We start from the raw sequence: 25023 nt of genomic DNA, 5'->3' as shown, positions 1-25023 counted from the left end.
CGGCAGCAGCAGGAGGCCCCATTAGCTAAAGTGCTTCAGGTTAAGAACAGTTTCAGGTTAAGAACAGACCTCCGGAATGAATTAAGTACTTAACCCGAGGTACCACTGTGTATTACTGTGTATTACCACTGTATTTTCTTCCACATTTCAGAACCCTAAAGAGAATCCTACTGGGTCAGGCCTAGCTCACCAGATACCTGTAGGAAACCCACAAAAAGAAAGACTGGGCACAGCAACCACTCTCCCCTCCTGAGGTTTCCTGCAACCGACATTCAGAGGCATAAAAGGTAAAGATAAAGAACCCCTAACAGTTAAGTCCAGTCGCAGACGACTCTGGGGTTGCAGCACTCATCTCGCTTTACAGGCTGAGGGAGCCAGTGTTTGTCTGCAGACAGTTTTTCCGGGTCATGTAGCCAGCATGACTAAGCCGCTTCTGGTGCAATGGAACACCGAAACCAGAGCAGTGCACAGAAACGCTGTTTACCTTCCCACCGGAGCAGTACCTATTTATCTACTTGCACTTTTTGGCGTGCTTTCGAACTGCTAGATTGGCAGGAGCTGGGACCGAGCAACAGGAGCTCACCCCGTTGTGGGGATTCGAACCGCTGACCTTCTGATCAGCAAGGCCAAGAGGCTCAGTGGTTTAGACCACAGCGCCACCTGCGTACTTACTGAATACCATTTCTTCTATTGACCACATTAGTGAATTTATCCATGTAAAGCAATTTCTGGTGCTTTAAACGATTGCTTTCTAGTGGTTGGAATTGTTGAGCTTCCTAAGGGCTCGTTGAGCTCCTGCTCTATCCACCTGAGGCCAGTTGACCTTCTTTGTTTTAGTTCCAGCTAGGGAACCAAATTCATGTTTTGGGAAAACACATACAAAAATGTGTACAGTGTTACATATAATGATGCATGCAATTTGCGCAAACTTTTTATGTATTCCCCCCGCCAAAAAAAATCTGCCCCCAAATGGGACAGATCAGGCCAGTGACTATCAGCCAACATGAAACACAACAGATTTGTGCATTCCTAGTTGTTGTTGTTGTTGTTGTTATCTGTTAACTTTTAGAAGATATCTGAAGGCAGCCCTGTTCAGGGAAGCTTTTAATGTTTAATAGGTTATTGTATTTTATTGTTCTGTTGGAAGCCGCCCAGAGTGGCTGGGGAAACCCAGCCAGATGGGCGGGGTATAAATAAATTATTATTATTATTATTATTATTATTATTATTATTATTATTATTTTGATTTATTTATTCAAATATCTCAAGGCAGTGTACATTAAGAACATAATTTATGCTGAATAATGCTAAAAATACAATACACAGCATCATAATAAAATAACCATAATAACAGCCCTCCCACCCACATTTAACAGACCACAAATGATTTCCAAAGGCCTGAGTGAATAGGAATGTTTTCACCTGGCCTAAAGATATGTAATGATGGCTCTGGGGAGAGCATTCCGCAGATGGGGAGCCACCACAGAAAACGCCCATCCTTGTCTCTCAGCAGCTCCTATAAAAGGAAGCATCTGCTGGTAGACGAGTTAGGAACTTGGAGTTTGATAGTCCTGATTTCACTGGCCTGTTTGGTTTGGTTTTGGTATGGGATGCTTTGGCTCCTCATATCACTGCTTGAAAACTAATCTTTATAGTCAAGGCTTGACAGCTGTCTCTCCCCTCCAGCCTCAGCAAAACTAGAAGCTTTAGCAAATTCCAACCAGACTGCCGGGACACCTTCAGCTTGGTGGACCCCAAAGCTGAGCATGCCTGCTCTACAGATTAAAAGCACAGGTCTGACTTTCCACAAATAGCATTGCCTTGAGTCCAATGTGTGTGTGTGTGTGTGTGTGTGTGTGTGTGTGTGCTTGGAACTTTTAACATACAAATGATTTCCTTTCCTCTTAACCGCTCTATGAAGTAGGTCACTGGTGTTCCCCACAGGGCTGAGAGAGTGAACAAGTTGCCTAAAGGAAAGGAGAAGGGAGGGGACGAGACCTGGATCATGGGATAGCTAGAGGCTAAACTGACTGATTGTCAAGAGATTCTGCAAATGGAGGAATCTTTCTCTAACCGCAGGAAGTTATTTGTAGGGCCAGCCATGCCATTAGAGAGGATGATGTATCCATCTCAGATGCTGGGGGGGGGGCAGGGGCAGTAAGGTGTCAAAGAAAATAATGCTAATAGTGCTAATAATAATAATAATATTTATATACCACCCATCTGACTGGGTTGCCCCAGCCACTCAGGGTAGCTTCCAAGAAATTATAAAACCATAGTAAAACACAGTCAAAACATTAAAAACTTCCCTATGCGGTGCTGCCTTCAGATGTCTTCTAAAAGTCAGATACAGTGGTACCTTGGGTTACAGATGCTTCAGGTTACAGACGTTTCAGGTTACAGACTCTGCTAACCCAGAAATAGTACCTTGGGTTAAGAACTTTCCTTCAGGATGTGAACAGAAATTACATGACGGCGGCGCGATGGCAGCGGGAGGCTCCATAAGCTAAAGTGGTACCTCAGGTTAAGAACAGCTTCAGGTTAAGAACAGACCTCCAGAACGAATTAAGTTCTTAACCCAAGGTACCACTGTAGTTGTTTATTTCCTTGACATTTGATGGGAGGGCATGACTACCAAGAAGGCCCTCTGCCTGTTTCCCTGTAACCTCAGTTCTCGCAGTGAGGGAACTGCCAGAAGGTCCTCAGAGTATGGGCAGAACGATGAGGGTGGAGATGCTCCTTCAGGTATACTGGTCCAAGGCCGTTTAGGGTTTTAAAGGTCAGCACTGTGTGCACCACATGGCCTGCTAAGCTAAGTTAGCCCTCAGGTGCTGGTGTTTAAATAAGACTCAACAGCCAGGCAGCTTCTGAACGTGGAACGGAACGGGGTGCCATTTTGTTCTTCACCTCAGGCAAATCAGTCAAGCACTGCTCTGAGCTTCTGTCCTTGCAATCGGGAGGGGATGCCTAGGGTTCAAGCTCAAATACATCACAGAGCCTTTACTCTGGTGCATTTAAATGTTCTTTCATCAGCAGTTCTGGAAGGGAGTTTCCAAAAAAAGGAAGAAAAGAAAAAAGAAATCCCCTACTGTCAACTTAAACGCCTTTGTGAATAACAAAGAGGCAGAATCAATAGATCACGTTCTTCTGCATTGTTCCTTTTATCATGATATATGTAAGAGTTTTACTGAACCCTTTTTATGTGAATTCCCAGGATGATCAAATGCATTTTTATGCTTTCTTAATTCTTTCGGCTCAGAATGCATTCTCCTCTTCCAGGGTGGCTAAATATTGTGTTGCTGGCAGGTAAAACTCTCCAGGGACTGATTTTAGTAAGCTTATTACACTGTTCTCTGTGCCCAGAATTTTATAATACAGTCACTAATAACTTTATTGTTATGGGTCTCTAGTTTGCTTCTTCGGCACCATTTTATATACTTGCGCAAAGTTTCTTTTTTGAATGCCGGCCATTCACCGTAACGAAGAAACTGAGTGACCGACAGCTGATCAAGCGACAAACACAAGTGTAAATCATTATTTCCATTGTAGACTTGATACAGTTTTGAGTGGAATATTCCTTCACTTTCAAGCCAAAAGAACAGCCCGACCTGATGCATGTTTGCTCAAAGGTCGGCCCCGCACCGCGTTCAAAGGGACTTGCACCCAGGTAAGCATGAAGCTGGTGGCAGCCTAAATTGCCAAGCTGTCAGAAATCTGAGAAGCCCTATTCCACGGTGAGCTGTTGGATTGACATAAAAGTCAGAAAGGCTGAGAACACCAATGAAAGAACGCTAAAAGGAATCACCTAAATGTCTGTGTCTGAGTGACTGCTCTCATTTCCCCCAGAAAGATGGCCCAACTTGGATTTGACAGCTGTTTACCCTGCATAGCTATAAAGCCTTTAGCATCTTCCTGCAATTTAGTAATGGCTCAAGTATTTATTTATTTATTTATTAAAAAAGCAAAGGCTCACTTTTTAATTATTATCCATTTCTAAAATGTATTCCCTACCCTTCAGTGCTCATTAGCATCCTCGGGACAGCTTACAACAGCAAACAATAAAAATACAATCATACAGAACAACAATATAACACAACAGCTGTGTGCATGAATAAATCTCCAACAGAATCAGATCAGTAACTTTAACATCTCCCAGCGGTCACTGGAAAGGTTACTGCAAACAGTGTTCTGTCTCTCTCTCTCTCTCTCTCTCTCTCTCTGTGTGTGTGTGTGTATCTGTATCAATAGATAAACACACACAAAAAACATCTTTACATTTTCCTGCTGACAGTGCCATGTAAACACAGTGTAAGGTAGTCTCTATGGGAGTATATTGTATTTAATTATGGGGTATCAGAGGTTTTAGGGGGCTAACCAGGCTGGGATGGCTGGGATAGCAGGCTTACTGGTTTTTGAATTACAGATAGGTAGCCGTGTTGGTCTGCCATAGTCAAAATAAAAAAAATTCCTTCCAGTAGCACCTTAAAGACCAACTACCGTATTTTTCGCTCTATAACACGCACCCGACCATAACACGTACGTAGTTTTTAGAGGAGGAAAATCCGTAGGCATGCCACCCGTAGGCATTCCCTCCATAACACGCACAGACATTTCCCCTTACTTTCTAGGAGGAAAAAAGTGAGTGTTATGGTGCAAAAAATACGGTAAGTTAGTTCTTGGTATGAGCTTTCGTGTGCATGCACACTTCTTCAGATACACGTGTATCTGAAGAAGTGTGCATGCACACGAAAGCTCATACCAAGAACTAACTTAGTTGGTCTTTAAGGTGCTACTGGAAGGATTTTTTTTATTTTGGTTTTTGAATGTCTGATGTAGATTTTGTCAATTTCGTTGTTCTGTATGGGACAATGACAATAAAGATTATCATATCATATCGTATCGTATCGTAAATCTAATCTTTACATTCAGACAGAGAGGCACAAATTAGGCTGCAACATGACGTCCGCCTTGCATCTGCAAGACAGAGAGCATTTAATGCCCCCGTGCTTAGGTTGTGGGACTCCTTTCTATTACAAGGAAGCAAACACCACCAATGCTTTGCTTCAGACGCCCATTTTGAGACTATTCTTGTTTACGTAGTGCTTTTCTGACACAGGGCTCAACCGCCGTCGATTGTGTTTAATGGATGGGCTGCCTTTGCCGCCTGGGCTCTTTTGATGACCACGCAGGATGCAAGCCTATAAGTGAAATAAATAATTAAAAGCAAGCCTCACCTCTGCATCTTTGAGAACTGTCTGCGTAGTAGCCGCTGGGGCATTCCGACACGCAGTCCCCGCCGTGCAAAAGTCCGCCCGGAGGACAGGCTGAGCATCTGGGCCGGTCTGAGTAACATTTACCGCAGGTCTCATTGCAGACTAACGAAGGCAAGAATATGGGTTGTGAGTTGCAACAGGCAAAGGGAGGGAAAAGGCAAGAAAAGTCGTGTCGCATTTGGTGTACATAGTCTCAACGCTCTTTTCCAGAATGTTCTCTTCCCCCCCCCCCTTAAATAAGAGCAGGGCATCCTCTCAGGGCCTTATTTTAAGAAGGGAAATTTCAAATATGGTGTCAATTCCATCTACTTGTCACAACAGGTTTTTAGATGGCTCTTAATAATGCTGCTATTGTGAGTTTTTTACACCGTGTGTGGCTTTTAAAATTTATTAATGATACCATAAGCCGTTTTGGGTGGGCTATATGACCAAAGAAGGGTCATATAAATTATTTTATAAATATTTATACTATTAATAAAGCACAGGAGCCACATGCCATAAATTTCAGGGTGTTTTCCAAAGGGGAGTGTAAGGATATCAGGGGGTTGCTCGAGAGCAATCAGGCAAATGCCTCCCTGGTCGGCTGTAAAGCCTTGTTATTGGTGCCAAAAAAACCCTTCACCATGCAGAGCACCTCTATTCCGTGTCTTGCTCATTCACTGGCAGAATCTGAGAGTGGGCGGTCCTTAAACCTTCCCCAGCAGAGTAGTTTCTTGACGCCCAGTCTGCGCCTCCCCTCTCTGTGCAAAAGCCTACTGCGCAAGGAAGGCTTGGGTAAAGGGAGACCTCCTTCTTCCCCGCTTTGCCCAGGCAAGGTGTCCTGGCACCGCCTCGCTTCCTCCGAGCCCTGAAGCTCCTCCCCACTAGAGGTGTGGTTACTGTCCTCCACTGAGGAGGTGCTGCTTCCCACAGTCTTTGGGGGCTCTCTCTAATCCATCCGGCTTTTCCCCTCTTGCCCCTGAGCCGATGGCAGTTCCCTGACAGGGAGGTAAAGCAGGGCTCACCAAGCTGGTCACATCCAGTTAACCACATGTAAACCTCGTTGTTTGGCTGGCTGCCGAGAACTGCCATGACCCTCCCCCCCAAAAAAAGGAGGGGGGTCAAGCATGTTGAAGGCCACATGTAGGGTTGGAAAGGACCCAAGAATCATCTGGTCCAACCCCCTGCAATGCAAGAATCTCAACAAAAGCAACCATGACAGATGGCCATCCAACCTCTCTGCTAAAAACCTCCAAGGAAGTAATCATTTAAACATTTCCATTGTTTCTGGATTATATTTTTTTGGTTTTTTGTCTTATCAAATCATTTTTAATTTATTTATGTAGACAAGGATTAAATGTAAGTTATTGGTTGCGTTTAGAATAGATTTAGGAAAGATTTAGAAAACCTATCGATTAGAATATTATTGTGAGATTGTATGGGAAAAATATGGAATAACAGATACAGTCTTGCTTAAAATGTATATAGGAAGTGGAGTGTAAGCGATGGAAGTCAATCAATGAAATTTTATTACTATTTTCATATTGAGATATTTGTAGAATAAACTCGGAAGAAATTCTTCCAACTTTTCTAATTCTTTTTTCTCTTTCTTTTTTCTCATCTTCTTTTTTCTCTTTTTTCCCTTTTTCATATATATGTGCTTATTTGAACTATATGTGTGTATTTGAAATATTTTGCTTATATTTTGTAACAATTATGTTAAATAATTAAAAAAAAACCTCCAAAGAAGGACAGTCTACCACCTTCCAAGGGAGACTGTTTCACTCTCAAACAGCTCTTACCGTCAGAAAGTTCTTCCTAACGTTTAATTTGGGCTTGTTGCTCCAGAGGTTTTATAGGCACGTGCCAAGGGCTATCTGATTAGCCCTGGAGAGTAAAACATTTTTAAGGACCAACCCAAACCAACCCTATTAAATAGCTACAAAACAGCAGGAGCAGGTTGCAATATAAACTAATGGAGAAGTAAAAGGCATTTGGCGTAGGACACACCTCCATTTCAAGGCCTGTCAGGGGTTTGCCTTGGGTTTGAAGGCGCCCTCTGTTGGAAGGGCTGCCCAGTCCGAATCCAACTAAAAGATAAAGGACCCCCCCCCCCTCAGAAGGGAGAGCAGGGGACAGGGAGGTTTGCAGCAGTCTATCAACAGGTAAGGTAAAGGTATAGGAGCCCTGGACGGTTAGGTCCAGTCAAAGGTGACTATGGGATTGTGGCACTCATCTCACTTTCAGGCCGAGGGGGCCATGTTTGTCCACACACAGCTTTCCAGGTCATGTGGCCAGCATGACTAAACCGCTTCTGGCGCAACGGGACACCGTGATGGAAACCAGAGTGCATGGAAATGCCGTTTCCCTTCCCGCCGCAGTGGTACCTATTTATCTACTTGCACTGGCCTGCTTTCGAAATGCTAGGTTGGGATAGAGCAACGGGAGCTCACCCCATCATGGGGATTCGAACCGCCGACCTTCCAACTGGCAAGTTCAAGAGGCTCAGTGGTTTAGACCACAGCAGCACCCACCCACATATATTAGTAGTAGTAGTAGTAATAGTAATAGTAGTAGTATTTATACCCCACCCATCTGGCTAAGTTTCCCCAGCCACTCTGGGCAGCTGCCAATCGAGTGTTAAAAACAATACAGCATTACGGAAACCAGAGTGCATGGAAACGCCGTTTATCTTCCCACTACAGCGGTACCTATTTATCTACTTGCACTGGTGTGCTTTCAAGCTGCTAGGTTGGCAGGAGCTGGGACAGAGCAATGGGAGCTCACTCCATCACAGGCATTCGAACCACCAACCTTCTGATCGACAGGCCCAAGAGGCTCAGTGGTTTAGACCACAGCGCCACCCGCATCCCTGTGTCAACAGGTAACACCTGGAGAGCAGACTGAGCAAGCACTCAGATCACCTGGTCAGCCTTCCCAACTATGGGGAGATGTACCATATAAATTAACATATAACATAAATTAACATATTCAATGCAATGCAAATTGGTGCCTTCCCTTTTTGACAATGTGTAAGCGGTCACCCTGTGAGGAGTGCTCAACCCTTCCTCGCTGGACGTTTTTTGGTTTTCTGCCCACCCCCAGCCTCTTTCCTTCCAGCCAGAGTTGAAAGAGCTAAAGAAGCAAGCCCAGTGAAGAAGTTGGCAACTGTGGTTTTTGCCAGCAATCTCTGCAACTGCAACAATCCCTCTTGCTTTCCACTTCTGCCCCAGGGATAGGTAGTCCTGAAACCCAAGACGCCTGTGTGCAAGGAATCCTTGCTTAGACAGACCATAATCATAACATTATCTGGGTGAAAGGGTTGGTTTCTCGGCTGAGGACAGACATGCCCGATAGCATACATTGCCGGTACTAAAAACGCCACTCCTTTTTAAAGAGGACTTGGTTGTTATAAATAATCAGATGCTGAAAGATTGGAGGTTCTCTTGATTGCCAAGCAGCAATGAAAGGATAAAGGAACATATTTTCAAGTTGCACAAGACCAGTCGTGGGGAAGGTTCAGGAACAGACCTTGCCAACAGCTGATTTCCAATTGTGCAATTTTTCAACCTTATGGGGACTAAAGACTGCTGTTGGTGTAATTAAAAAAAAACACACACAGAGAAGGGAAATGTGGAAGGAAAGCAGAGAATAAAGAAGAGTGGAAGGAAAATACTGTTACAAAAGTTGGGGGCCAGTCTCTGCTGAGCGATGGCACGAGCCCATGGGGTCCCAGACACTCATACAGGACACTCAAAACATTCCCGCTGGAGCGGTACCTATTTATCTACTTGCACTTTGATGTGCTTTCAAACTGCTAGGTTGGCAGGAGCAGGGACCGAGCAACGGGAGCTCACCCTGCTGCGGGGATTCGAACCACCGACCTTCTTATCGGCAAGTCCTAGGCTCTGTGGTTTAACTCACAGTGCCACCCGCATCCCATATTAATTGAAACCCTGACATTAATTTCTGGTGTTCAGGGAGATTCCCCCCACCCCTTAAACCTATACCAATACAATGTTGGAGAACTCCTCATAGCTTGGGTAAAGAGTTTCACTGAAGGAATGGCATTTCCCTGACTGTCACTTTGCATGTGGAGGCACTGAAGAGAACTGAGGGTGTGTCCTCATTGTTGTGAATCCACTGGCTCTCTCTATATATGGACGCTGCCACCAGAGATGTCAGCTGATGAGCAGGACAGACATGGTTTAGGTAAAATGTTCTGGCAGCCCATAAAGGATTCCTAGGAAATTTCCCACCCCTGCTCTAAAGGAAGCAACCCCAGTGGCGTAGCGTGGGTTGTCAGCACCCGGGGCAAGACAAGTAATTTGCGCCCCCTAACCCATGGATTTGCGCCCCCTAACCCGTGGATTTGCGCCCCCTAACCCTAACCCCCAGATGTTGCGCCCGGTGTGGCCGGCCCCCCTGCACCCCACATGCTACGCCACTGAGCAACCCCCCCCAAGAGACTCCTACCAAAATGTGAAACACAAAAATGGATACCAGTTTCACTCGAAGAACTCTGCAGAAGAAAAACAAAAACAAATGAAGGCCACTAGAGAGATTGAAGCTTTTTTACCTTTGCAAACACCATCCTGGATGTAGAACCCTGTACCACAATTCGCAACACAGGAACCTTCCCGTAACACGTCAGACGGGTCTTTGCAGGTGAAGCAATTGTTAGCATGTGGGCCCCAGCAAGTAGCACAGGATTCATGGCAAGCTGAAGTCAAGAAAAAAGTTTGCAGGTCAGAGGATAACGGAGTTGCCTCATCCAGTCACTGGGCATCGGAAACCTCCCTTATAGGATTGCGAACTTCTCATTTTGCCCCTCTAGCAAAGGTTTCTAAACAGCAGCATGTCCCACAGACATGTGAAAACATTCATCCCCATTCAGTGGAAAGATTCTCTGGCTATTTTCTGTATGTCAAGCTACCAGACGCTATGGAGGATGACCGAACAAGGAAACCAAATCACCTTTACATATTACTGTTTCGGTACAGACCAAAACCTTATGGGTGTATGTTCAATCTCATGTCTCACCTGCAGCTGGTCTATGCTGGACATTAAACATGAGCTGATTTTGCTGAAGCAGTTTTAGTGTAACTAATATCATACACACACCAAGAGCAAAATCAGGGTTTTTGAGTTACATCAGCTGTGTAGGCGTCAGTATGCTCAGCGAAACTAAGGCTTGCAGAAGAAGAAAAAACTCTTTAGAGGTATGAAATAAAGAAGACAAAAGAATCACCCCAAATATCCCAACGGGGACTGAGAATGCTCAGTGGCCACGGAATGGTGTTTTGTTGTGAGGTAGGAAATCAGAAAATGGAGAGGAAGGGGTTTCATGGGAACTGAATGGAGTATCCTGGAAGAGGCATGGCTGGAACACTGAGCAGGATCACCCCCACTGCAATGGCAAGGCACAATGATAACAGCAAGAACCTTTGTTGAACTATCTCACGGGGCAAAGCAACTGCTTATATACATTTCTGAAAGCCTGGGCCACTCCCACTCCCAACGTGATTGGCTGTCGAAACTTCCAAGCTGCAAATCACGACTCAGAGTTCAAGGGCCAATGGCAGAGGCCCAAATCCTGAAATGTTCTGTGACTAGACATCATGTATCGAATCAGAACACAGGAGCTCAGAATCCTTAGTCCAGACCTCAAGCTCACGCAAATGCAGACCACTGAATACATAACAGCTTTGTTGCAGGTTCCAGCTGTTTACATTATTATTATTATTATTATTATTATTATTATTCGCACGCAAGCCTGGTAGACTTTCATTTCTCATACCCTTTTGGAGAGGTGAGCCATCGTGGAGCTAAAAGCCAGCTTGCAGCAGCAACAACAGATATGTGTCTGTTTTCTGGGAGAGGCGGCAGTTTGCGCTCAATTGTGTACAATGAAATAAAGGAAAGTTATGGACATCGGATCTACAAGAAGACACGCATAGGGAGCATAGCGGGTGGAAGGAGACAGCATGCTGCTATGATCTGTGCAGAACAAGACAGATTTATCTCTGGCATTCAGTACGGCTGTGGCATGTTAAGTCATGTGCAGCCATCGCTTACACAAACACCGCAAAATCTCTTTACTTTTAGGTATTTTTGCTTTTAAAAAATTGATTACGCCCAAGTTTTGTCCTGAAGAGGTTCTTAACTTTTATTGTTCTTCAACAAGGCACGTCTTTGCTTGCTAAACAGACAGGAATGAAACCCTGGTGACATTTGCTCCTGACTTGTCGGGGGGGGGGGGCGGCGAATGGGTATATAAAATGAGCCCAGAGGGTGAGAATCGTACATTGGCAATTTGCAGGGCTGGTAATTCGCTAGCGTACCTTTAGGCATTTTATAAAGGTATAAATTATACAAACTGGGTCAGGGTCAGGGTCAGGGTAGAACATAGCTACCATTATGATATGGCAGGGCTCATTGTATGATCGGAGGGCATGGGTTGCTGGTGTATTGTTAAAGCTAAGCAGATCTCGGCCTGGTTAGTCTCTGGACGTGGGGCCTCCTGGGAGCACCACGTAAGGCTCTTTAATCTTCCCATAGGAAAAAGATATCAGGGATCAAAGCATAATTCAGAAATAAGATTAGCAAGCAGCTCTTACATGCAGCCGTTTAAATCTCAGCTCATAAGATAGAGCCTAGGTAAAGGTAAAGGGACCCCTGACCATTAGGTCCAGTCGTGACCGACTCTGGGGTTGCGGCGCTCATCTCGCTTTATTGGCCGAGGGAGCTGGCATACAGCTTCCGGGTCATGTGGCCAGCATGCCTAAGCTGCTTCTGGCGAACCAGAGCAGCACACGGAAATGCCGTTTACCTTCCCGCCAGAGTGGTACCTATTTATCTACTTGCACTTTGATGTGCTTTTGAACTGCTAGGTTGGCAGGAGCAGGGACCGAGCAACGGGAGCTCACCCGTTGCGGGGATTCGAACTGCCGACCTTCTGATTGGCAAGTCCTAGGCTCTGTGGTTTAACTTACAGCGCCACCCGTGTCCCCAGGATAGAGCCTAGTCACTAACAGAAACAAATTATTCAAGAGAGGTTGATCACTAGGGCAAGGTAAGGGGGCAAAAGACCCTCTACCATTTTTTCCTGCAACCTAAAATCCAGTCCTGAAACAGGCATTGCAGGGGTTGGAATAGATAACCCTCCAGGTCTTTTCCAACTCTACAATTCTACGATTCTATATTCACAGTCTTCCTATCACACAGAGACTCCCTGGTGTCTTTTCTGTCTCTATCTCTTGGCATACGCAGACCTGAATAATCACAGGCACATCTACGCGTTGGATGCTGCCAACTTTTCTCCTTGTTCTCGAATATCTGATGCTTGTGTCTGAGAATGGCTGAAATGCTCAAGGGAGAAGGATGGGGAGAAAAGCCAAAGTAAGACAGACTCTGCCTGCAGTGGCTGCCTGGCTCTGCCTCCAATTAGTTGTATTAAATGCTGCCCTGCATTGAAATCAAGAGTATTTAAACTCAAGGGTCATATTCCAGTGGTGAGCAGGGCCAGAGAAGGAAAAGTGGGTGGAGCAATAAATGTATATTTTACCTTTGTACAGCTGGCTAGTTTCTACACACACACACACACACACACACACACACACACACACAGCCCTCTACCCAGGATAGCAAGAGGAATAATCAGAGTTCAGGGACACATTCCATATCTGTCAACTGCCCTGGAAAAAAAAAACAGGACACCCCATTTTTCCTCGTGAGAGGACAGTGGTCAAAACAGTCACTGAAATCTTGTGTGATTTGGGGCTGCACTTTTTCCGGGAAATACGACCCAAAATGATCATTTTGGGGCACCATGCAAGATCGCTCCCCCCCCAAGTGCTTTTTTTGAGGTGGCAATCTTGCACGTTCCCTGAAACATGCATTTTGGGGTACTGTGCCTGGGGAAAGCACTTTTGGGGAGCTATGATCTCATGCAGGAGTGCAGCCATGGAAGGTGGTGTTTGGGTTTCGGGCTGTTTCCTATTGCAAGGTACGACATTTCAGTCAAGGAAAAACATTCGAGGAGGATGCAAAGCCGCTGCAGTGGGGGGCGCAGCCTGGGGAAAGGGGGTGTGGCCCAGGAGAATCCCAAGGGTAAGGTAAAGAGAGACTCGGAGGGGTGAATTTGAGCTCTGGGCCTGAGGTTCCCCACCCTTGCGGTTCCCCAGATGCTGTTGGACTACAACTCCCATCATCCCTGAGCTCTGGCCATGCTAGCTAGGGATGATGGGAGTTGAAGTCCAACAGCATCTGGGGAGCCACAGGAGGAGAACTGCTACTTTAGATAGTTCAGTTCCTTGGAGCAGAGATGTTGACTTCTGCTTATCCTACTTCCTAAAGTGCCACGTAGATGGTTTAATAATGACCCTTTTTTGGAGCACAAGCTGGGATCCTACCATATCAGATCGCAAGGGAACAACTGCCCTCATGTCACTCTCAGAAGGAGCCATAAACAGACAAAAGGATTGTGAGAGGATGTATCTAACGCCCATTATTAGCCACAATGATGATCTCACACATAAAACTCCAGAGTTGGCTCACCTCCAGAGGAGGGAGAGAGGAGGTGTCTGTCTCAATTTGCAGGCCAAATGAGGACAGCGAGGTGTAGGAACCGTAATTAGGAAACAAGCCTACTCAAATTGTCTTGTTTCTCAGATCCATTCCCCTCACTACCCTTTCCATCCCCTCCTTATTGGACGGTTTCAAAAGCAGAAATCGTTGCAAGGCTCTTGCCTAGCGGGATCAGGACGTCTATATTTAGTGCTGCGAGGACGGCGCAGATCAAACAGGAAAGGTCCATAGGATCGATATCTGCCTTGGGATTGCCTTGCATAACACACACTCCTAAGGTGACTGAGGAAGCATGTGAACAGGTACAGAGAGTCTCAGCTTAGGACTGAGTCCCCATCCATCACTCAATGATTGGCGGCTCATCCTCTGTGCTGGCTGACAGTGGTGCTGGAGGGTTCAGAGCAACTAAGGAGAAGGAAAAGTTCTGCTAACCCAAGCAGATCTACAAGGGGGAGATAGAGAAGGAAGCTACAGCGCCAACTGCAACCTTTCCAAATTCCACTGCGAGGTCTATTTAGAGCATCGCCGTTGTGAAGCATCCAACCTAATCGGCACAGTAGTTTTGGGAAACACGGATCATTAATCTGCCCTAAAAGCCGATCACGGTCTTTTCTAAAGAAAAAAGGCACTGAGAATCTGATCACCACATCCAGTGCAAATTCTCCACACACACACACACACACATATACACACACACATATGCCCAAATACAATAGCAGCTGTTGTGCAATTTGAGCTGCTGTTCGAGCGTGCAGCTTGAGTTCCTGCGCCCACGAGGAAAGCCGTCGAGGCAATTTATCCTAGGCTGCTTTTAAAGAAATAAATAAATCCTAGCAACTATTGATTGCTCCCCCTCCCCTGCCCACACTTCACTCTGCAATGTCTCTTTTTCCATTTGTCTGGGCGGTTCCGAAGTCTCACGGAAGGGAGACTAACTTAAAGGGAAACAGAGCCAAGCCTCAAGACATGGGGGCTTCTGTGGTCTCCAGCTCTTCCTTCCGAGAGAGAGAGAGAGAGAGAGAGAGGATTCTTCAGCTGCAGAGGAAGAAGAGGTGGGAAGGTGACCACTAGTGTCCGGGCATTTTTTGCAAAACAGAAAATGACACAGCCCAGGCCACCCACCTGCCTCTTCTGCCTAGCAAAGAAAGAGCATCTCTCCAGAAGTGCGCTCCAGATTTGTTAGAGCCATTGCAAAGAAGGCAAACCTCTATATTTGTCACCGCTCCACCCAAGACAGAACTGAAGTTAGTTTTTCCTATGGATTTTAACCTGTGCTGAAACCAAGCATCAAAGAGAAACGATGGAAGCAAGAAGAAATTTCAACGAAAGAAGAATGGCAGACAAAATTAATGGACTATGCAGAATTGGACAAAAATGACAGGAGGGATTTGAAACCTGCGGGACCAGAGATTTACAGAAGATTGGAAGAAGTATATGAATTATTTGAAGAGCAACTGTAATCAACAAATTACGCTAGTAGGAATACAAGAAGTTTTGTAAGGAGAGAGATACGAAGTGTTACAGAGTAGAAAAAGATAGAGATATTGGTTATGAGTTTGAAATCATAGAATCATAGAATCATAGAATCATAGAGTTGGAAGAGACCACAAGGGCCATCGAGTCCAACCCCCTGCCAAGCAGGAAACACCATCAGAGCACTCCTGACATATGGTTGTCAAGCCTCTGCTTAAAGACCTCCAAAGTAGGAAATGTAACAGGGAAAATAAGAAATGCATACTAAGAGATTAGACTGGAAAATTTTCAGACAGGACTGATGGAAGTCAAAAAAACTGAATAAGATGCATAAAGTATGTTTAATTACTGTTGAAAATGATATGTTAAAAAAAGAATCAAAGAGAACCGAGCTCCCAGGCTCCCAACTCTCTCTCTCTTAGTCTGGGAGGAAACCTTGCTTCAGGCCCCGGTGTTGACCACCCTGTTCGAAACATTGTTTTGTTACCAACATCTGCATGGAGCCTGAACCATTAGCTGAGGTTCAGCGGGCTGCATGGGCCTATATGGGGAAGGCTGCCCTCTGAGACAGGCAGTTCCCCATGCCCTAACCCGCTCCCCCTGTCACCCATGGTTCCAACGAGCATTAATTGTGCAGTTAATGTCCCTTACAGATTTCCAATTTCCACTTTTTAATGCATTTATAGTTCTTTAAAAGAAGTGTCTGTCAAGGAAGAAAGAGCCATAGCAAATTAGTTTGCGCACAGATCTTCATTCTGGAAGAAGGCATGTCGTGGGGTGAGCGGGGAAGGAATGATTAAAGGAACGTGGTTGCTTCTTGATGAAATGGGGAAAGAAAAGTTGGAAATGGAGAATAACTGGCAGGTCTCCCATTCAACTCTGAACATGCCCACAGACTCAAACCTGCCTCTCCCATCTGAAATTGCCCTCCAGCTGCTCACAGACTTGCTCCCACTCTCATGCCTCATCCTTTGCATTTGGGGGGGGTGCAATTATATTGGCTGAGTGTCATTAACCTTAGGTGAGGGAGTTCACATGGGTAATGATGAACCTAGAGTTAAAACCCAAAAAAGAACAGGCTCCCTGCAGACATAACCAGTACGTTTCCGAGCACAATTCAAAGTGTTTGTGCTGACCTTTAAAGGCCTAAATGGTCTCGGTCCAGTAGACCTGAAGGAGCGTTTCCACCCCCATCATTCAGCCTGGACACTGAGGTCCAGCGCCGAGGGCCTTCTGGCAGTTCCCTCACTGCAAGAAGCCATGTTACAGGGAACCAGGCAGAGGGCCTTCTCGGTAGTGGCACCCGCCCTGTGGAACACCCTCCCACCAGATGTCAAAGAGAACAACAACTACCAGACCTTTAGAAGACATCTGAAGGCAGCCCTGTTTAGGGAAGCTTTTAATGTTTGATGTATTATAGTATTTTAATATTCTTTTGGAAGCTGCCCAGAGTGGCTGGGGAAGCCCAGCCAGATGGGCGGGGTATAAATAAATTATTATTATTATTATTATTATAACCACAAAAGACTAATAATAATAAATTTTATTTATATCCCACCCTCCCCGGCCAGAGCCGGGCTCAGGGCAGCTAACGCCAGTAAAATTAGAATAGAAACATAATAGGGGGCAGGGAAACAACCCAATTTAAAATACAGGTTAAAATGCAATTTAAAAAGCAGCCTCAAATTGGTGCGTGCGCATCAATCAGACATGTGTCAATCGGTTGTTGCCTGAACACATAAACTCTGAGTACTAGCCCCCATGGGTCACATTCAGAAATGATCCCAGCCAGTGGTTCTCAAACTTGCCCCCACCTGGACCACTTGAAAATTGCTTTGCAAATCACTCAAAGACTTTTCTTCCCATTGTTTAGCGATTGTAGTGCTTGGGACCTTGCCATGCCTAGCCAATAGCTGTGGCTATAATCTTCTGAGGAAGGCGGAGCTTCCTTCTGCCATTCTTCACACACGTGGACCTACACAGAGTCCCAGCACAGACCACCTGAATGAAGTTCATGGGCCATGCCTTGGGAACCCCTGTTCTAGATAGTTGTTTCCAGAGGCCATCACAGAGAGGACTTTGCTGCAATCCTGATACAGTGGACGCTCTGGTTGCGAACGTGATCCATGCAGGATGCACATTTGCAACCCGCAATGTTCACAACCTGCATCTTCACGTCTACGCACGCATGGGTTGTGATTCAGTGCTTCAGCGCATGTGCAAAGCGCACTTTAGCGCTTCTGTGCATGCATGACCGCCAAAACCCGGAAGTAACCCATTCTGGTACTTTTGGGTTTCGGCAGTCCATAACCCAAAAAAACGCAACCTGAAGTGGCTGTAACCAGAGATATGACTGTACAATGGTATCTCGGGTTACATACACTTCAGGTTGCAGAGTCTGCTAATCCAGAAATAGTACCTCGGGTTAAGAACTTTGCTTCAGGATGAGAACAGAAATCGTGCTCCGGCGGTGCGGCGGCAGCAGTAGGCCCCATTAGCTAAAGTGGTGCTTTAGGTTAAGAACAGTTTCAGATTAAGAATGGACCTCCGGAACGAATTAAATACGTAACCAGAGGTACCACTGTACTTAGTTTCAATTATACTTTCATTATCTCATTGATATAATATTTTTTCCCAGTGCTGCTTTTTTAAAGGCTCCTTGGGCTTTTCTAATAAACATTTTTTTAAAAAAAACAAGTAATAAACATTTCTAATACAATCGTACTTTGGTTCTCTAACAGAATTGGTTCCGTTCAACTTTGGAAAACGTTCGAAAACCAAGGTGTGGCTTCCGAGTGACTTCAGGAGCCTCCTGCACTCAATCGGAAGTTGCGTCGGACGTTCCGGTTCCAAAGAACGTTCACAAACCGTGAGCACTCATTTCACTCATTTCAGGGTATGCGGCGTTCGGGAGCCAAAACGTTTGAGTCACAAAGCGTTCGAGAACCAAGGTACAACAGTATACATTTTAAATTAAAAAACCAAATAAATGGCAGCAGGGAAAGCAGTGACCAAGCTAATAATAATAATAATAATAATAATAATAATAATAATAAATCAATCTTTATTACGGTCCAGAGACCCAACAAATCATTACAAGTCAATACACAATTCATACAGCCTTCCTCCAGGTTAATCAAGCATTTTGTTTAGAATATAGGGCTCATTTGTTCTTACAACCACCGATAAAAAGTTTGCCACTGCTAACGTTCTAGCATTTGTCCGGTCTTCCAGTAGGAACCTGACATATACTGAGCCTCTGATTTTCCCGGGAAAGGTACCAGCAAGGGTAGTATCAGTTCAGCCCTGGCCTGCTCATATTTTGCACAATGCAACAAAATATGATTTAAGGAATCGATGTCTTGAGCACACGAACAAAGTCTGTCCTGGTAGGGAACTCCTCTCAACCTGCCATCCAACACTGCAGAGGGAAAGACATTTAGTCTGGCTTTGGTGAAAAGCTTTCGGTAGTTAGGTACTGTAAGGCTTTTGATGTAAGATGTTAACTTAAAGACATACCCATATTGAACTCCTACTGCCAGTGGACTACAGACTGCGTGTGATCGAGATCGCAAGTCACTGTGTGCATTGTCCCATAATCTTTGCTTTAAGCCACTCTGGGCAGCTTCCAAAAAAAATATTAAGATACTGTAATACATCAAACATTAAAAGCTTCCCTAAATAGGGCTGCCTTCAGATGTCTTCTAAAAGTCTGGTAGTTGTTGTTGCTAAGAGAGGAATCTCACCACTCGGACGCTTTCCCAGATTTCTGACTGCATGGCTAGGAAAATTCTTTTCACCACCTCGTGGGACTTAACGGATGGCCGTCGTCTCACGAGGTTTTAGCACTGAGCATCAGAGAAAAGTGATCGCTGGGGAAGTTATCCATTTGTAGACACTCTGTACGAGGGTACAGAGCTGGGCTTAATGTCAGCTTAATCTGTCTTCTTCCCGCTAATGCCTCGAGCCAAAAACACACACGTGGTGAGGGAAGTGGATAGCCTACTGAGTTATGAACAAGTTCTGAAACCCAGCACTTTCTTCCGTGGGTTTTCTCCCCACCCCCACCCCTTCTTCTTTTTATGCAGAAAAGTGCAGTCAGGCAGAACTAAAACAAATTGCTTGAACTCCTTGGAGGAAAAGAGAGAAGAAATTTTCCCAGCAAGTTTCTCCCGCCGACATGCATGAGTGCAAATACGGATGAAATGCGGGGCGAGTGAGCTGCAAAAGCAGTAATAAGGTGAAACGAATAGCCATATTTGGCTGCAGGGGGGGCCTCGCCAATTAAGAGATGCTGAAGAAAGCCGAGCAAGAGGGAAAATGTAAAACTCAGTAGGTGTAGACTGGAAGGAAAGCCTGTTCTGCTCAGCCACATGGGAAAGACCACCTTTTCAATCAATGAGTGCAAGACTACAATGGTACCTCGGATTAAGTACCGTATTTTTTGCTCTATAAGACTCACTTTTGCCCTCCTAAAAAGTAAGGGGGAATGTGTGTGCGTCTTACGGAGCGAATGCAGGCTGTGCAGCTATCACAGAAGCCAGAACAGCAAGAGGGATCGCTGCTTTCGCTGTGCAGCAATCCCTCTTGTTGTTCTGGCCTCTGAGATTCAGAATATTTATTTTCTTGTTTTCCTCCTCCAAAAACTAGGTGCGTCTTATGGTCTGGTGCGTCTTATAGAGTGAAAAATACGGTACTTACTTTGTTCCAGAGGTCCACACTTAACCTGAAACTGTACTTAACCTGAAGCACCATTTTAGCTAATGGGGCCTCCTGCTGCTGCCACGCCGCCGCAGCACAATTTCTGTTCTCAGCCTGAAGCAAAGTTCTTAACCTGAAGCACTATTTCTGGGTTAGCGGAGTCTGTAACCTAAAGCGTATGTAACCTGAAGCGTATGTAACCCGAGGTACCATTGTATGTGTGTTTCGCTCACATCCATTAATTCACTGGGCAAGTGCAAAATTCAGATTTTGCCATCAATATTTGCAAATTCTAAAGGAACATTGATTTGTGCACTGTTCATATTCTAAGTGGGGACTTTTTTTTAATTGAATGCCATCTTTAGAAAATCCCAGCTTCCTCTCCCCAGATGCAATAAATTTCTAGACTTTGTGATTCTAAAAACCTTGGACCCAGAGGCAGCACATTTCTCACGCAAGGCAAAACGACAACATGAAGAGGACTTTCGGTAGCAGCCTGGCTATGAAACCAGTTTTGCAGGAAGGCTACTTTCAAAAGGATTTGGGAGACCGCAGCTCCCACCCTGCGAAGTATCAGCCAATGTAAACTCCTTCCAGGTCTCATTTCCGTCTCCGTGTGTGTGCATACGCGTGATTTGGCCCAGGGGCTGTCTAATTCTGACCCCCGTTGTAAGACCTATTTGGTAACCCATTTGCAAATTATCAAGCCACACATGCACAGGGTCGCACAGCGTGTAAGAACAGTGCCTCTCAAGCTTTCAATCCTCTAGCCAGAGCTTCAGGAGGCTGAAAATTACAGAGATCCATTGGTCCTAAAATGGTGGCAGACAGAGGCAGTGTTTGGCATAATCAGCTGGCAAGTACTGGCATCATGCAGCTACCATATTAACATGCAGATTGCCAGCTGCTTCCTACTCAGAATTCCATCTTGCATCTTGAACCACTTAGAAGCAAGAGGGGAACCTCCTGCGGTCCTATTGCCTGCTGAAAGTGTGCTATTCTTAAAGGCAGCATGTTGCAGATGGTTCAGAGGGGTCAGAAGTGAATCTATTAATTTTTTTCACTGGAAGGACATCAGGGTTTGCAGGACACTGTCAGACAACGGCATGATGACCATAAAACTCCCTGTTATTTCGGGGAATGCGGCTCTTCCTTCTACAGAGCACTTCTACAGTGGTACCTCTGGATGTGAACAGGATCTGTTCCAGAGCCCTGTTCGCTTCCTGAGTAGAGCGTAACCCACGACTGCGCGTCTGCGTGTGTCGTGATTCGCCGCTACTGTGCATGCGCGTGATGTCATTTTGAGCGTCTGGGCATGCGCGAGTGGCGAAACCCGGAAGTAATACGCTCCGTTACTTCCAGGGCACCGCGGAGTGTAACCTGAAGCAAGTATGACTATACTTGTGATTTTCACAATGTGACCATTTTTAAAAAATGGATTTGTGGCCTAAATTAAGCTAGGGTTTCCCAGCGACTGGGAAATCAAGCTTACTTGAGAGTAAGCCCCACTGAAGTCAGTGGAGTTTTCTTCAGAGCAGACATGTTTGAACCGCTCAAATTAAATTAGAACAATCCAGCAATGGGTGGGTTGAGCTGGGCTTGGCTGCCAATGTTTCATGTTCTCTCCCACTTCTCTCAAAATGTCCTGCCCAGACCCTGCTCACTGCCTCTGTGCCCTCATCTCCCCCTGTTCCCCTCTGTCAGCCTTTGCCAAAACACATTCTAAATTCCTAAGACGCCTGGATCATGGAAAGAAAATGAGTTATGCCTTTTCAAGCCTATGCAAGTGCGCTCTGTTCGCAGAATGCTTTCTACCCACATAATATATGATTTCTCAGCAAAATGCAATTTGGGCCAATTGTTAACAATTTGGTAATTAGGCCAAATATGACCTTTTAAATGAGACTGGGAAAATACCTAAAAAGCAACCGATCTCTCTCTCTAACACACACACACACACCAATTTTTCTTGAGGCTGATTTCAACAATCACGAAATATTGTGCTTATTATTGGTTCTGTACACAATGAGTGGTATTCAATTTACTCAGTTAGCCCACTGAAATTAATGAACATGAGTAAGTCAGGTCCATTAATTTAAAAAGGTCTGTTCTGAGCTTAATTTACAGTGTAATCCTGTGCATGTGTACTCAGAAGTAAGCACCATTGAGTCTAATGGGTTTTACTCCCAGGGAAGTATATGAGCATAGGATTGCAAACTTAGCATAGATTAGCATGGCCAGGGTATTGTTTAGGGATTTTTGTTGGGGTTCATGTGTTGCTTTTATTAACTTTTTTGTATCATTATTTTAGATATTATGATTTACGTGGAAACTGTTTCAATGTGGTTGTGTATTTTTTGATATTTTATTATGTTATGTTTGCAATTGTCTATTTTTTCATCCTGTAAGCTGCCCTGAGCATGGTTTTAACTGTAGAAAGGCAGCTTACAAATAAAATTATGTGTGTATCAATATACCCTAACATTCTTCATATATTTCGTTTCCACTTAGTTATGGCAATTGGCAGCCGAAATACAAAATCTTCCATTGTTCTTGTTATTTTTAAAACCTTTTTTTGTATCAGTTTAATAACAGCAGCTACTGTTTGACATTTTTGTTTTGTATTGTTATCAAGCATCTCTTTTACATAAAATATTAGCAGCATAATACATAAAATATTCCTCAGCATTGCTTAGGAATTCTAATGTTCAGTCCACCATCTTGATTCAAAATGGCACCCAACTGTATCCAAAAACAGATGGAAAACTTCTCCTTGATCTCCGGAAACCATCATGCACATTGCGGCTGAAATATTGTAAGAGGTGTCCAAATGCATAGAGGAAAAACAACTTTCCAAAACATATAGTAGAGAAAAAGTTGTTCAGAGTTTAGAGGGCATTTGAGACCAGCTCCACAACAAACATGCTATCTATTGTTGAGCCATACTGGCTGTCCTTACTAGACCAAGGAGAATACACAAACAACTCATGTCATCAAACATGGGTATCTATCTTACCTGAGCATTGGCGGGGTCCTGGAAAGAATCCTTCACCACATGATGCCACACACTGGCCATCCTTCAACTGCAGCGAATCTTTGCATGCTGTACACACAAACCCGTCAGTGCAATTAGAGCATGTCTTTTTGCAGGCTGGCCAAGACAGGAAAGAAAGAAGAGTTTCTTACAGAACAGGAATCTGCAACTGGTAGCCTTGGGGCCATATTTGCACACTTTGGAGACTGCCCTTACACTCGATACGATAATCTTTATTGTCATTGTCCCATACAGAACAACGAAATCTACGTAAGACATTCAAAAACCAACAGGCCTGCTATCCCAGCTATCCCAACCTGGTTAGCCACCTAAAAACTCTGATACCCCATTTTTAAATACAATATACTCCCTTAGAGACTCCTTACACTGCATTTAAAACCAAAATCGCATTTGGATAGAAACTGTTTCTCAGGTGGCTAGTCCTAGTCTTTATAACCCTGTACCTTCTTCCAGCTGAAAAATCATTTCCGGGGTGCGCACTATCCTGTGCTATCTCTGCAGCTTTTTTAATGGCACCTGGAAGCACAGATTTGATCCAAGGTGGGAAGAGTGCACCCAATTATTCTCTCTGCAGTCTTTACAACCCTGGACAGCATTGTTTTTCCCCTGACCGTGCAGCTCCCAAACCACACACAGAGACCATAAGTTAATACACTCTCAACAGTACAATGGTAAAATGGCATCAACAGGTCCTTTGAGTGCCTACAGCACTCCCTCCTTGATGTGGCCTTTCAGGTGCTTACGAAGGATCTAAATCATCATACGGGTATCGGTAATCTTGGTAGAAGGCTCTGCTATGGATGATGATGAGTGGTTCCTCATCATCCTGGGGAAAAGTGACAAGAGGGTGCTGCAGGGTTCTGTCTCGGGCCCAGTGTCATTCAACAACTTTATGAACAACTTGGATAAATGAGTTGATGGGATGCTCATCAAATTTGCAGATGACACCAAACTAGGAGGGATAGCCAATGCTGCAGAAGACAGAATCAAGATTCAAGATGACCTTCACAGATTGGAGAACTGGGCCAAAACTAATGAAGGGAATTTCAATAGGGACAAATGCAAGGTTCTGCACTTAGGCAAGAAGAACCAGCTGCACATATGTTAAGATAGGGGACACCTGGATTGCCAGTAAAGGTAAAGGGACCCCCCCCCCGACCATTAGGTCCAGTTGCAGATGACTCTGGGGTTGCAGCGCTCATCTCGCTTCACTGGCCGAGGGAACCGGCGTACAGCTTCTGGGTCATGTGGCCAGCATGACTAAGCTGCTTCTGGCAAAACCAGAGCAGTGCACGGAATCGCTGTTTACCTTCCCGCTGGAGCAGTACCTATTTATCTACTTGCACTTTGTGCTTTCGAACTGCTAGGTTGGCAGGAGCAGGGATCGAGCAACGAGAGCTCACCCCGTCACGGGGATTCGAACCACTGACCTTCTGATCGGCAAACCCTAGGAACAGTGCTTTAGACCACAGTGCCACCCGTGTCCCATGGATTGCCAGTAGTACATGTGAAAAGGATTTAGGGGTCTTAGTAGATAAGAAGCTCAACATGAGACAACAGTGTGATGCAGCCGCAAATAAAGCAGATGCTATTCCTGGTTGCATCAGCAGAAGTCTAGTGTCTGTTTGGTCTTGGTCAGACCGCACATGGAGTGAGTCTTTGGACCACAATTTAAGAAGGATATTGACAAGATGGAACACATGCAGTGGAAAGCAACCAGGATGATCAAGGATCTGGAAACCAGCCTTATGAGGAATGGTTGAAGGAGCTGGGTATGTTGGATGGCCATCTGTCAGGGATGCTTTAGTTGAGATTCCTGCATTGCAGTGGGTTGTACTAGATGACTCTAGTCATCCAAAGTCCAACTCTACAATTCTACGATTCTGTGATGTTTCTGACCAACTGAAAACCACAAAGGCATCCCTCTTGTTGAAAAGCACACACTGACAAACT

General features: G+C 45.0%; 1 protein-coding gene across 2 annotated transcripts in view; it reads right to left on the bottom strand.

Moving 5' to 3' along the window:
- FRAS1 (Fraser extracellular matrix complex subunit 1) overlaps window positions 1–25023 on the bottom strand; it is a 374578-nt gene that overhangs the window by 177815 nt on the left and 171740 nt on the right. For both annotated transcript variants that reach the window (XM_082236229.1, XM_082236230.1), the window contains exons 13-15: window positions 23032–23166; window positions 9832–9975; window positions 5235–5375 (exon numbers count right to left, since the gene is read on the bottom strand). In XM_082236229.1, coding sequence (XP_082092355.1) covers window positions 5235–5375; window positions 9832–9975; window positions 23032–23166 — 420 coding nt within the window. The remainder of the gene's footprint in view (window positions 1–5234; window positions 5376–9831; window positions 9976–23031; window positions 23167–25023) is intronic.

This window comes from Podarcis vaucheri (assembly GCF_965113315.1).
Source record: "Podarcis vaucheri genome assembly, chromosome: 9".
In the NCBI taxonomy this organism is placed as follows: Eukaryota; Metazoa; Chordata; class Lepidosauria; order Squamata; family Lacertidae; genus Podarcis; species Podarcis vaucheri.
Note: the sequence above shows the minus strand (reverse complement) of the source record. Positions and strands in the feature narration are given on the sequence as shown.